General features: G+C 33.9%; 1 protein-coding gene across 3 annotated transcripts; it reads right to left on the reverse strand.

The window, feature by feature from the left end:
* Positions 1–1,337: 1,337 nt before the first annotated feature.
* Positions 1,338–14,553, reverse strand: LOC123690933 (annexin B9-like). 3 transcript variants are annotated; one of them, XM_045635090.1, is made up of 9 exons: positions 14,376–14,553; positions 13,812–14,273; positions 10,849–11,025; positions 8,458–8,662; positions 5,323–5,402; positions 5,132–5,204; positions 4,645–4,818; positions 3,972–4,153; positions 1,338–3,097 (listed from the first exon to the last, which is right to left on the reverse strand). In XM_045635090.1, the coding sequence occupies exons 1-9, from the start codon at positions 14,388–14,390 to the stop codon at positions 3,041–3,043; spliced, it is 1,425 nt and encodes a 474-aa protein (XP_045491046.1). In that variant the 5' UTR covers positions 14,391–14,553; the 3' UTR covers positions 1,338–3,040. The 3 variants fall into 3 exon arrangements, with proteins under 3 accessions (XP_045491046.1, XP_045491048.1, XP_045491047.1); XM_045635092.1 differs by lacking the exon at positions 13,812–14,273; XM_045635091.1 differs by lacking the exons at positions 13,812–14,273; positions 14,376–14,553 and adding an exon at positions 11,439–11,674.
* Positions 14,554–15,146: the final 593 nt, after the last annotated feature.

The raw sequence follows: 15,146 nt of genomic DNA on the forward strand, positions 1-15,146 counted from the left end.
AATGGCGGTGGCGCGGCTTGTTGCAGTGAGCCCGTAGTGATACCTTGGTTGGGGGCTCCCTGCCCGTCTGGTGCTTCGATGTGCTGGCTTTCCACCCATTCCTCCACGTGGCTGCGAACAGGCTCCCTGATAAGTGAACTGCAGTATACCTTTTGTTCCTCCTCTTCGTCACTAAGCGCGGCCAAATCTGCTTCTAACGTTTTATTTATTAAATCTATTTCAATTTCCGCTTTCTTTTTAGCGGCTTCCAATAATAACTGTTTGCGCCGAGCCGACTTCGATGTGTTCGACGCTTGAGAACCTCGACTACTTGCCGCCATTGCCACGTGTGACTCGACTGGGGTTTTCTTATCCAAATTTAGCGCTGGTTCCGATTTTATGCTCCCCACGTGTAACCGCAGATGAGAAGATTTTGCGGCAACCACGTGCCCTTCTTGGCTTGCCGCACCACGTGCTCTCGAACTGCGTGTCCCCTTTGGTGTGCGGAACATGATCCGGCTCGAAGGACCACTAATGTTGTTTGTGAAGTGGAAAATAAAAAAATGCCAGTCGAGTAGATAAAATAAAATGAGGCTTTAATGTAGATTTGGCAATTAGAAAGTACAGATAGAAAATTTAGTAACATACGTGCGCTCAGGTGAGAGGAGGCCGAAGAACTGATATGATTCTCGTAACTTTGGAGTGCTTTGGAGTTTAATAAAAAGAGGTTCTCAGTTGGACTGTTTTTTATTGTTTGGGTTTGTTATTTATTTATTTATTTAACTCTTCATGAGTTGAACAAATAGGAAACCTTACAATAACTTACAACTAAAAACAGAGTACAACTAACTTGGCTGCCTTATCACTAAGTAGTGATCTCTACCAGGCATCCACGGTAAAAGGTAACGAGCAAAAAGGTCACTATATTGTTACCTAAATTTTCAACGGGGTGGACGGATTCTGATGATTGTTCTTCTGTCTGACAGGACACATACATAAACGTATAGAAAATAGATCATCTGCCCGATACTATACAAGAGACAGGAAATTTTATTTTGTTTTCGAGATTTTAATTAGGAATAATTGACGAAGATTTGTTTATATTTGCAATATTTTTATTGGCGCTTTGCTCTTAATTGGTTTAGTTTTATTTCCTCGGTAAAAAGGCTATCAAAACACTGTAATATTTTTAAATTCGCACCAGCACTTCCTGAGAAGAAACCGTACCGATGGAAACAAATCACTGTGTCAAGATGAGAGATACTTACAAACAATTATAACTCAGATCCCTTGTTGATTAAAAATCTTATAGCGGACGTATATAACCAGTAAATTAAAACCAAAATAAAACAATAATATTATTAATAGATCCATTTATTATATCGTATAACATTTAAGTGTACAATTGAAAATATTCATAAATATAACACTGAAAATATATATTGGCCGCGAACAGTTAAAGGCACATGAAGCATAACTGGGTAAATTATTTACTATTTAGGAATATTATGTATTAATCATATCATAAAGGAGATTCGCTGTTTAACACATACAAGGAGAATAGAATAAGAGATACATTGTGATTTTTTATATATTTGTAGAGTGAGCCCAAGTTGTAAATTATTGTTTTAATTATGTGTTTGAATAATAAATTTATTAACCTATTTCTAAGTGTCGTGTATGTGTTATTAAAATCGGCGTGATTTTATATTTATAACATTGTTAAAAAAAAATTTAGAGCGTGTTAGAAGTGAAACTTCTTTGGCATATTCGATACCAAAATCGTCGCCTTACTCTATGACGTGACGGTATCGCCATGAAACCTTGAAATTTAATTCTCAATGCGCCTAAAGAAGTTTCACTTCAAAAAAATTGTTACAATTTATAATAATATAAAAGCTAATAGATAATTTTCAGAACCTGTAGGCTCACTCTCAAGTTTAGGTATTTCTCTCAATATAACTTATTTTACAGGGTTAGGTGCAATAGGCGTTATAAAAATGTTAAATTTTACAATTAATCGCTGGGTTCGTGTATAGGTTTAAAATTTACGAATACAAAATTTAAGTCTTTTTTAAATGCACCAACGTGTGTGAGAACATATAAATTCTTAGAAATATATTATTGTAGAAAAACTTCTAATTTGAATTAAAAATATTAATTGTAATAATTTGAAATTTCTGGGGCATAAAATTTAAGTCTCACAGTACACATTGTTTTAACGCGAGTATTAAATATTTGTTAACAATTTAACAGAATTAAAACGCATTTTATTCCCATTATATAAAAACAGCTTTTTGTGCAATAATAAGAGCGGGCGTGGTCACAAATATTAAGACATTTTAATTGAGAATGCGTTTTAAATCCGGTTAAATTCCTTTAACATGAATTATTTTCTTTCGCAAATTTAAATAAAGATCACAATTCACAAGGCATAGTAATCTTATCAGACACAAGACATTTAGGTATTTTAATTGTACTTATTTTATTATAGAACTTAATTATCGAATATTATAACAGAATATTTCTTCAGATATATTATATAAATAAAAAGTAGTAATTTTAATCAATAATAAAATAGTTTTGTATCAAAACGTAAATAGGGAGTTAAAATACCTATTTATCAGATCAAATTGGACGGTAAAAGCCAAAAATGTAACTTCTACTCTATATAAGAAAAATATAAATAAATACAGTTTTTTAAACCTACTGTAAAATCAAGTTACAAATTATTGCCATCTATGCAACTTGCGAAACAGATCGATAGATGACACTGACATTAATAAAAATATAACCTAAAAACAATTTGAGATTGACACAATACTTATAGTCCAAGAGCTAGCTACCAAAATCCAGTACACGTAGTAATAATAATTTAGTTAATGTCCAAAAATACTAGAAAGGTTTTAATAGACATTTACAAATCAAAATATTGTTGCACTTCGGAAACACGACATATTATATTATAATCTATATATTATGTTCTGTTATTTAGAACCAGCTCTTAGACTATTACACAAATATGCATACAAGTGCATATTATTTGTGACTTTTAGCAAGGTTAATATAAACCTAGTAATCCCAGGAGGCATTTCTTGTAGTGTCCGGAGCAGTCGCCCTGAAAGAAGATAAAACTTAATAAAATTACTACTACAAATATGAACTTAGATTATACAAGAATTTTTCTGAACCAATAATCAAAAATATGTAACTTCTTATTTCGTGGTAGTAAGGTTCAAAGTTTATCATTTAAAATGGATGCGTAGGCAGAGTTTTGCATCAAACAATTTTTATTTATTTTATTAACACTTCATTGTAGACCTTAGGAGAACACGAAATCTTTAAAGAATATACTTGGCACTTGGCAGTAATGTTTATGGAGTATTAAGTAATCTTCTGGGTATATTGTCATTTTAAAGTCTGTAGTCTGTACTCACCTCTATCCAGCTCTGCAGACTACCCAGAATTTGAAGAACACTCAATTTGACAGCTATTTTTATGGGATTTTAAAGAATCTCCTTAGTAAATTCTAACGTTAAAGTCTAAATTACCTCTATCCAGCTCTGCAGACTACCCGTATTTTGAAGAACACGAAATCTGGCAGCTCTTTTAAAGGAATTTTAAAGAAAACCCTGGATAAATAAAAATAAAAATATGGACATTTTAAAGCCCACACTAACCTCTATCCAGCTCTGCAGCGACTCCCCGTACTTGGCCTGGAACATCTCCGCGATATCGCCCAGATCTGCTTCACATCGCGTCACCATGATGCGGATGAGCTGCCGGTCGTTGGTGCCCAGACCCTTCATGGACTTGTGCAGCCTCACCACGAAGAGCACAATGTACTGGGTAATTTGGAATTTACAGCCTAAACTTACCTTTATTCAGCTCTGCAGATTACCCATACTTGGACGAACAAGAAATCCGGCACCAATTTTTAGGAATTTTATAGAAAACCCTGGTTAAATTGACATTTTAGGGCCTACACTTACCTCTATCCAGCTCTGCAGCGACTCCCCGTACTTGGCCTGGAACATCTCCGCGATATCGCCCAGATCTACTTCGCAGCGCGTCACCATGATGCGGATGAGCTGCCGGTCGTTGGTGCCCAGACCCTTCATGGACTTGTGGAGACGTTCCGCGAAGAATAATGGCTTGTTGCGGACCACTTTCACTGGAAAATTATTTTGAACATTGTATTAAGCTACCGAAATAGTTATTTCTGGAGAAATGGGAATGGGGGAGAAGTTCGCTATAATATATGTGTTGAAACCAAGCTTATGCGATCACTTTCATTGGACGTACGAAGTAATTAACTTTATCATTCCCCTCTTACGTTCATTTCATTCTAGTTATAGTAAACATGACATGTAGCAAATTTTAACTCTTTCTTTATAAATTTAAATTTTAACTATTTCATCAATAAGTTTGTCCAAAATATATCGATTATTATGATTGGCTTTTCTGGCAAGTGGATACGATTATTTTCTCATTGCTTTTCATTTTACCAAGAATGCATAATTTAATATTGAAATTATTTACCCAGATTTTAATATCTTCAGAGATATTAATTATAGAACCATGGAGTACAAGTAAATAAGAATACATCTAAATAATAATAAAAAAAAAATACTTGGTCATTTACTTATAGCAAAAATAACTTACCAATAGCACGCATAGCCTTCTCCAAATCGCCAGAGAACTCAGCTTTGATCGCGTCATCGATGTCGTGTCCAGTGAGGAACTGGTACTCTTGGAAAATGGCCGCCAGTTGCGGGAACGAGCGGGAACATAGTACCGCGTTGAATACCGACTCGTCTGTACCGAGGCGTAGTTCACCTGGGAATTGTTTAGATATATATTATTGAGGGTTATTTTATGTAATTTTCATGCGAGGAAAAAATCTGAATAGCTGATAGTAGAAAGACATGTATGGTCGTATTAAATGATTTTTTGGCAAATAATCGATAAGTAAATTTAGGAATATTTATTGGTTTTAATTCGATTTTGTTATATTATTATAATAAAAAAATAGACATAGATAACTTTATTCAAGAGTATGACTAATCTATTATTAAAATTGTGCGCATGCACATCATCATATTTTTAAAACAATTTTTTTAACTATGTATAGTGTCTTAAATAAACTTACCGGCTTGTAGTAGACTTCTTGCATCTTCCCTCGCCTTCGCTTGATCAACATGGAAATCTTCAGATCTATTACCCTGAAATTAAAAGAAACTGCTTTATATCTTCATTTGAATGTGTACATGAGGCATTTAGTTTGAGTGTTGTGTAAAGGAAAATGATACTTAATTTTATGAATGTTATGGTTCAACTTACCATGCACAGAGAGGTCATGAGCCGTTTAAAGTTGCCCGATGTGTCGCCTCGCAAATCATCTTCCAACAGGGTTCCGTATACTGGAAAAATATTAGTTCTATTAAAAACTACTTTGGAAAAGGACAAATAAGCGTATTTGGTGTTTGTATGTTTTTCTATCATTCAACAGATAAAATATAAGGATAATACATAACATACCAAAAATAAATAACTAGAATAACGGTTTATCTAATGAGTAAATTTTAATGAACTACCACAAAAAATAGACTTTATTTCCTTTAAATTATTATTCGTGCGATAACAGGCTTATACTTTATACTTTTACGTAGATAACAATATGGTTGTATGTTTGTCAAATAATAATTGGTTATAGTTTAAAAAGCAGCATTCCTGAAGTCGGGTATACTAGACTACAAGCCCGCATAGGAAAAAAATATGGGTCAAATGAACCACCAGGGGACATATCTAGAACGATAGCAGAGCAAAAAATAATAAGATTCATCACTATGCCGTCACTTGTAAGCTGTCCAACTGAGTGCAGATGAGAATTGAAAAGTACAGGTAGACTCGGTAAATTTTGGTCATTTGACCATGTACGGCATTCTTAACCATCGATAGATCCATTAAAAATAATAAGAAACCGCTCAGTGCCGTACAAAAATGGTGGTCCACAAAGTCTAGAGATAAAAGATAAATTTTTCTAAAGATTGCATATAATTCACATCTTTTCGTTCATAGCTTCTTTATTAGTTCATCAATTTAACGGAGTCCATTCCACCTGACTCCGACTTTCCAAGGTGATAATTAACCACCTCGAGCTTCTTAATATTAATGTATATTTATATTTTATTATCAAAATATAAAGCAAACATTTCGTTATATGGATTTTTTCTTTTTCAGATTTTTCCCCTTTGAACCAACGAAAATGTACGGCACATGAAAAAATATTATCTATGCATAAAATACTTTAAAAATAAATTTATTTCGTGTTGTGTCAAATGACCCCCTGGAGTGGGGAAAGAGAGGGGATTGCAACTCTCGATTTTTTCCCCTTGTCCCCATGATTTTTGTACGGCGTTGCGGAATAATGGATTAAAAGCAGTATAGGCATAGTATGACACAGATGCCGTACATGGTCAAATGACCAAATTTACCCCCGGTAACTCTCGGAAATTAAATAAAAATTCCGACTTGGTGGACCACCATTTTTGTACGGCACTGAGCGGTTTCTTATTATTTTTAATGGATCTATCGATGGTTAAGAATGCCGTACATGGTCAAATGACCAAAATTTACCGAGTCTACCTGTACTTTTCAATTCTCATCTGCACTCAGTTGGACAGCTTACAAGTGACGGCATAGTGATGAATCTTATTATTTTTTGCTCTGCTATCGTTCTAGATATGTCCCCTGGTGGTTCATTTGACCCATATTTTTTTCCTATGCGGGCTTGTAGTCTATACGTCATACCTAGCGCTTTTTAGGCTAAGCAAAAGTCACATTTTTTTGCACATGTCATAAATTGGTTGGTAACTTATGGAGTTTCTTGTCTGTACTTCTACATAGATACTGCTTTCTGAATACGAGGTAAATGGTAAAAATATTTTATGACGTTTCAAAAGTGCTTCTAGAAGAAGTCTAATCTTCTTATAATATAAAAATGAATCCCAAAATGTGTTGGTAAGCGCATAACTTGAGAACGGCTTAACCGATTTCGTTAATTCTTTTTTTTATAATATTCCTTGAAGTTCGAGGATGGTTCTTACCTATGTAGAGAAAACGTGAACATGTACCACGGGCGAAGCCGGGACGGACCGCTAGTTGAATAAATAAATGTTTGAGTTTGAGCTTTGAATCTGAACAAAGTAACCATATTTCTATACAGAAGATAATATAATATAACAATGGCTAAGTATACTCCACAAAGACTAGGAAATAAGAACTAGTTTTGCTGCAAAAAATCAACTCCTGTATAATGACTATAGGCATTGCGAACTTGAAAAATCAATAGCATGACGTAGGTATGAGTCACGAGCTTGTAAGAGCATGTTACGTCACCGTTTGGCTGACAACCAAGCGATTGTGTTTCCCCGTCTCGTAAGATCGACTGGATTTACGTACCTATTGGTATTATTGTTAGTACCAAAAGATTAATGCGATGTTATTTTTTAGCTCATAATGTACCTACGGGAAATAATATTTTTTGTGTGATTGCACTGTATGAGTAAACGACTGTTATATTATATGTTTTACATTTATTATTTTATGGATTTACATTTCTGTTAACATTGTTCTGAAAAAGTATACTATACAGTACAATCACGAGAAACATTTTTATAGATTCGTAAATTGAAAAGATATTGACAAGTTTATAGTTTTTATTAGGGGGACTGATTCGCATAACATAACAGCGATTTAAACTGTTTTCCTTCCTGTTGCAGTACCATTCCCAACGTTATCATTTTTATTACATTGTTTCATGGCTCTACCATTCAAAAACAGATCTAATGTCCTTCTCCTTTCGGTCTATTTTTGAACTCCTCATAACAAGGCATGATTAACACAGCAGTCTCAGAATCTTCTATTATCCTCTTAAAATAGGGGAAGTAACCAAGCAGATAATTTCCATTTATTGCAAATCCAGTTCTGCCGGCACTCATGTACTTTGACAGGAAACTGTTCATTGGAAATCAAGGCCATTTTACATTATCAACGTGTGCATCGCGGTTCAAACTTCAAATAACTGTATTTTAAATGCTTGTGGCACTATGCAGATAGCACGGCCTAAATAAATGGAGTACTACAATGTTTTTGTTTTTTTGATAAACATGAACGTAAATGTCAATTCTGCAACCATAAAACAGATTTATATTCCGTCATTTTTATTTGTCCCATAAAATTAAACAGTTTCAGCTCAAACACAAACACTCGATCTATTTTATTAGTCAATATAAGCCTACATCGTGAATTAGATTTTTTATGTAAGTTTTGTTTATTTGGGCCACTTATATTCACCGAATATTCAACAGGGCTTGTAAAAAATAGTCTTCAACAGAAAACAAAACATAGACATCCAAACAAAAACGATATAAACGGATTTTCCTACTTCAACCTATAAATGGTACGCAAACTTACTGGCTGTATACGCCTGCTTGATGACATGTATCTCATGGTTGGACATAGTGCACATGACTTCTATGAGCACGTCTTCATCAGTACCGATCCCCGCTGTGGCGTCATGCAGCTCCTTGGCGTAGAACTGGGGTAAAGGTGTCATCAACGCTACCAGGAGGTCTTCGAACTTGCCGCTGGTCTCACTCTTTAGGTCAGATACGAGTTCCTGGGAATGCAGATGATTATTAAAACATAATAATGCTGGAATTCATTCTAAGCGGTAATTGCCTCTGGTTATAAGATCCTGGCCTATATATATGTTCTATTTTGTCAATTTTAGGATACAGGGATTGGTTATGAATTAAGCTTTTCCAGATTTTAACTGGTATTTGAAATTTGAATGAATGAATGAAAAATTCTTTATTGCACACAAAAATACAAGATAACAAAAAAGAATGATACAAGTTATAATATGTACAGAGGGCGGTCTTATCGTATTATGGTATTTGATATATATAGAAAAGTTATTTATCCTAAATTTCACTCCAGTAGCAGTTCTAGATAAATAATTAATACACAATGTAATAATATTGTGTACGATGAACATTAAAATGTAACTAAAGACCTAATAATAATTCCTAACCAGATAAATTTGTACCCCAAGGCCCAAGTATGAACAAACAAACCGACAAAAGCAAGCGACTTTGTTATATACTATGTAGTAATTTATAATATTATGTATATTTAGCCCGACATACCTATATCACTTTGTTAGTTTTAATTTTTGGTTATACAATTACGGTTTTTGCGATCATTTTAATAGAAGAAGTAACATGAAATTAGGCGTGGCACCAATTAATAATTGCCTATTTAATTAAAACGAGTTATTTACAACCGTAAAAGCAATATCTTAATGGAAGGTGTGTGTTAACGGCGACATCGTAAAATTGGAATATTTATGTCTAGATAAATATTTCAAATAGCACTACTATTACAGTTTTTACTGTAAATTGTAATATTTGGCGAATTAGTTGTAAGTACTTGTGGGCTATTGCACCATAATCAGTGGTTTCGACCTTAACCACGACAACCACGATTGCACGACATCCGACGAAAGATACGTGGTTTTACGTCATATATTTTATTCCTACGGATAGACCCATGTGACTATTTTACCTTTTATATGTATATGTCTAGTTTCAAATAGAAATGATACTTTCAGATGTCCACTTTTATGTAAAGTTGGCATCCGAACACAAATAGGCATGAATAGCCAATTTACAATCTGTGGAAAAAAAGGGATTCCTTCATTCACTTTTACTGTTGTATACCTCTAGTATTTCTAAGTCTTGTAATCATTATGTAACGCATGTAATATGAGGATCTATTAAATATCGATTGTTCATCGCGAATATTAAGTAATCGAAAGTGTACTCGACCTCTATACGTGCAATGCATGTATGTATATATGCATGTAGGAAACCTACATAAAGCCCTTTCGATTCATTTTTTCTTATCATCCAACTAAGACAAAACAAGGAGCGTAATGTATAAAGCGTATCGTATGTAGGCTTAATATTATGTTATTCTTTGGCAAGCCCTATAGTGAAAAACGGTTTATACATTTAACATTTCTATGTTGACAGATTCCATACCTATTGGAAATATTAACTCGGATTTATAATAAATGTAGTTATAAATTATTCAAGTACGTACAAGGACTGTTGCTCTGACCCCTGACAATATCTCGACCATCTACGTCAACCGGTAAATGTAATGTAACATTTAGTTATTACACAACTTTAAACGTATGACGCTCTATCTAGATAACACATTATGATTCACGCTGACGCAGATCTTCTTTCCTTGCTGGTTGATGATTTTATGAATCATTTTTCTTTAAAGAAAAAAGCAATACTCCCACATTCACGTATGCGCTTACGTTTGACATAAACGTCAGCGCATGACGATGTGTAGGTAATACACTGAGTATACAATTAACTATTAATAACGATGAAATAACAGGTAAATAAAGAAGGATAAAAACTAAATCATGGCACCCGATATAATCAGATTCTGCTTTTTAATTTCTAACTGCTCATGTGACGATCCTACTAATACAGAACATTCATACAGCTCTTTTTTACTACGTACTAAATAAGAACTCTATTATAAGAACATATTTTCTTTGTTTTTATTTTCTCACGATTTCTAGGTACGAATATTCTGTGTCATAATTAGAGAAGTTAGTTTGCTTAAAAGTATTACTTTCAAATTTCCTAAACTGTCGTTTATATATTATTATGTAAACATTAATAATAACCCTACATTTTATTTGGAGTGAAATACTCAAGACTTACTACAGAAAAATTAGTACAAATAGCGTAAATACGAGCATAAGTGAATACAAACCTTTCCATACAACGTCTTGAACTCAAAAGCAATCCGGAGACGTTGTTCATTGCTGCGTCTGGTCAGCACTTGGATGATGGACTTCTCATCAGTGCCGAAGCCTTTCATCGCCTTGCGGAGAACGGCCGCATCTTCGCGGGGATCGAAGGGATTCACTGGCACTACTGTCGGTTTTGACTGTAAATTTTCCAAACTATTAGTAGGGTTATTTGTGATATATTAACGTTAAAAGAGTTTGAATTGTTAAGGAGGTGGTTAAGTGGATGATAGTGTATGCGACGATTAACTAGTACTTTTTGGTATTAGAGAATTTCACACAACTGAAGCTTACAAGTTTCGATTGTGTTTACTATTTGCTGGAATGCAATATTTGGAAGCATGATGTTTTTAAGGTAAACAAGAATAGATATTGTAACGGAAGTATATTCTGCGATCTACGCAGCTTGATAATTTTTATAACTTCACATGGTACTGGTCATATTCTCTTCCATTCATTCAATGGGGCGATTAATCAAGATCTCATGTGAATATAGGATATTCTAAACAGATATGTTAGCAGAGCAATAAAACTTATCAAATAAGGCAGATACCGTATAGCGAAATGACTTATATCCACGCCTTCCACCCAATGACGCTCTATAAGCACTCCGTTTTGAATTAGACGTCGCCGAGGACATATTAATTGATTCCCTTTTAACTTTCACAAATACAAAAGTCACATGCATCCAAATACATACGCATTACATCACCACAGTAACACAATTATTCGTTTATTTTGAAAACAATACGGTTATTTGATTCTACATCCATTATAGAGAAGATCGGAGTCAAGACTGAATCGTAGGTTATTGTGATAAATGTGTGCGGAGAGACGAAGTGAGCATAACAATGTAATTGCCGTAAACTGTTCCTTGAATAGAGTCAAAACGAGTGTAGGTATCACCAACATCGTATAATAGAAATTTTTTAACGTCTTTGAAGGTGTTTTATACCAAATTAAGAGTGCAAACTTCGTGTAGGAAGGAGGAAATTAAACAATTAAGGAAAGGCGAAGCATTAACGTAGAATAGTAAAACAGTTTCAAAATATTTTATAGAACAGAAACAATTGTGTACTTACTGATAAGTGATATAAGAACAATCTCAATGAAAATAGTATGTTTTAAAAATGATTCTATACAAATTTTCCAATAAGGAAAACATATTTTAAGACTATGTACATATTATGAAAGTCAAGTGTCAATATAGCTTAGAATTATTGAAGGCTTGTGTGGGTAGTTTCATGGTAATTTTGTTTGTATTTCGTAACACCTCAACTGTGTAAACATGCCATTATTAATTAGTGAATCATCAAGTACTTGTGTTGTTAGATTGATAAAGGTCCTTGTTCTCTATCATGATAACAACCTCTTATCATATTGTTTACATACTGGATAATTTATTTATGGAGAAACAACTTGTTATGAGCTAACTAAGTATGTGTGAAATATAATATGGAATAAGTCTATCAATATTTAAAGACTAATCGACTAATCTAACGAAATTTAAAGACTATCAATAATAATCGACACATATATTCATATATTATTCAATGTACTATATATAATGGGTTATTTATCCTAAAACATTGGGATCTAAAAATTTTCTAGAACAAAATAAATGCTGGCAGTATGCCATGTGAGACTGTACAGATAGTTAGATTCAAATTAACATTACAAATAGTAAATTCTGACTCATAACATGTATCATTTCATTGATATTATAATAAGACAGTATTTCACAATTATAAATTATGATGAGTATGTAGATAATGTAACAATGAAGTTCATAATTGTTTATTTAGTTTTATAGCATTCAAATCCATACTAATATTATAAATGCGAAAGTAACTCTGTCTGTCTGTCTGTTACTCAATCACGCTTTAACTACTGAACCAATTTGCATGAAATTTGGTATAGAGATATTTAGATACCCGAGAAAGAACAGCGTCTTTCACCGTGCCAGAGCAAGGCCTAGCTTTTGGGCTATCAGTGATCCTGTCTGAGCAAACAAATGAAGTTTATGTTACTTTGTATGATATATAATTATGAAATTACTGTTACTTTATAGCACTTGAAAAATAATTGACAGTTATTAGTCCCTACCTCTAATTATGAATGTTTAATATATTTAGTTAAAAGATAATTCAATGTGGTAAAAAGAAAGTAGTAATTATTTTTTACTGTTATGTTGAGATGTTCTGATATGAAGAACTTGTTATTAAAATTTATAATGAGATATAGAAAAAAAACCTATTCTATAATAAAAGAACTTTTTCTGTAGTGTCTAACAAACATAATAGTAATCATTTAAGAAGATGTTACACATTATTTTTGTGTTCAAGAAGGAAATGCAATATTAATACAGTAGAACTCCGATTATCCGAATTAATGGGGACCGAGACCCATTCGGATAATCAAATATTCGGATAATCGGATTAAAAAAAAAAATTGCCATTGGAGAGAATAAAAGCTACGTTTTGATATTGCACTATTTTTTATTGAATCAAATGAAAGAAACATGAAATTTTCACATGTTTTAAATATAAATAAAATGTACTTATATACAAGTTTAGAAATAAAAATCATTGTTTATGTTTAGACCTTAACTTTCCACTTAGACTTTTTTTGGACAATTTTTTGTGATTCGGATAATCGGCGATTCGGATAGTCGGAGTTCGGATAATTAGAGTTCTACTGTTAAAATTTTTCTTTAATTCTGAAGTTTTAACTAAATACAAACAATGTTTTAGAACACAGGGAGGCATTTAGAGCAGTTAATATAGAAATTGTGATCAAATTAAAACATTCTGCCAAAAGGATTCAAGCGGGTTAGTCTTACACACAAAAGCATAGTCATAGCACCAATGTTTTGCTTATCACAAATAGATTTAGCACATAGCACATGAAAATGAAGTTAACATACCTTAGGTTGGCTAGCTACTGGGCTCGATACATTATAAGCTTGATGACTTTGAGCAGGAGGGTATCCTTGGTATTGGTTTGACTGAGGATAGCCAGCACTTGTCTGAGTTGTAGCTTGGCCATACCCAGGTTGAGCTGCGGGGTACCCCCCTTGAGCATTTGGGTACGCTTGAGCAGTATTTGGCATTGAATAACCCTGACTTTGTTGTGAGTAGCCTTGACTTTGTTGACCGTAACCCTGACTCTGTTGTGGATAGCCCTGGCTCTGCTGTGTGTAACCCTGGCTCTGTGGATACCCCTGACCAGGATAACTACTTTGTGGATACGGTTGTTGAGCATTCGGGTAGCCCTGTTGTGGCGCCGGGTATCCCATAGTAGGGAAACCCTGCATTGGCATTGGATTTCCAAACGACTGTGGTGCACTGTTGCTAAACCCGATATTGTGTAGATACTGCGGTGGCCCCTTAAAACGAAAGCGGTGTTAAATCTCTCTCGATTCTGTTTGCATTTGTGATAAACAAAACAAGGTTACCGACCATGCATTTACACTCACGTATTTACTTACTTGGTATGGGTTCATTTTAAATGAATACGTTGCACAAATCTCCAAAATCGGTACACACGTTAAATCAGCACGGTTAGTACAACAGTACTAATGCTAGTTTATAAGAATTAAAACACAATAAATTTTTCGTGAACAATGAGCTGGCGAGCGATCAGAACACAAGGATTCTTGGTAGGATTCAACCACAATTCAACCTAGTTCTATGAAGTATGACACAGAGCAAGTTGTTCTATGGCCACAGATTAATTAGTATTAGTTACTACGTAATCTATGGCGAGTAGGTACGCCTCTATATTACTATACTCTTTGAGGTACGCGACGCGTACGGTCATAGGACGTTGAAACTGTCAGACAGTGACAGTGACAACTGACAATTTACAACAGGTAAATTATAACAATTTGGTGATCCCAGTATGAAAAAGAAAATGAGGAGGGAACCAAATACAACAAACATTTATAATTAGTGGGACGGTGAACATCAGGGGTGGTACGGGAGCTAGCAACGTTTAAAAAAAAGTCATTTTAGTATAGTTGGTTTTTTGATATACTGTTTCTCTTGCTATTTCGGTTAGAGTCCGGGCTGTCTGGCTGGCCGCAGTGGTTGCGTTTATTAGTGCGCATCTTATCTGCACAGGAAAATATCCTTAATTTAAAGTCATTTTTTAACGCGTAATTTTTAATCTTTTGCCTTTAGATAGATCCATCAGACATAATTTTTTTATTGCAAGACGTTTTTTTCGTTGTAAAATAGGTGCCATACGCAATTTTTAT

This window comes from Colias croceus, chromosome 4, assembly GCF_905220415.1.
Source record: "Colias croceus chromosome 4, ilColCroc2.1".
Lineage (NCBI taxonomy): Eukaryota > Metazoa > Arthropoda > Insecta > Lepidoptera > Pieridae > Colias > Colias croceus.

Bases quoted from the DNA above. Each gene is read 5' to 3' on its own strand.
- LOC123690933 (XM_045635090.1), bottom strand. The intron at 8,663-10,848 runs GTTTGTATTCAC...CTGCATTCCCAG, and splicing joins TCAAGACGTTGTATGGAAAG to GAACTCGTATCTGACCTAAA. The intron at 3,098-3,971 runs GTAAGTGTAGGC...ATCTTCTTTCAG, and splicing joins CGCTGCAGAGCTGGATAGAG to GGCGACTGCTCCGGACACTA.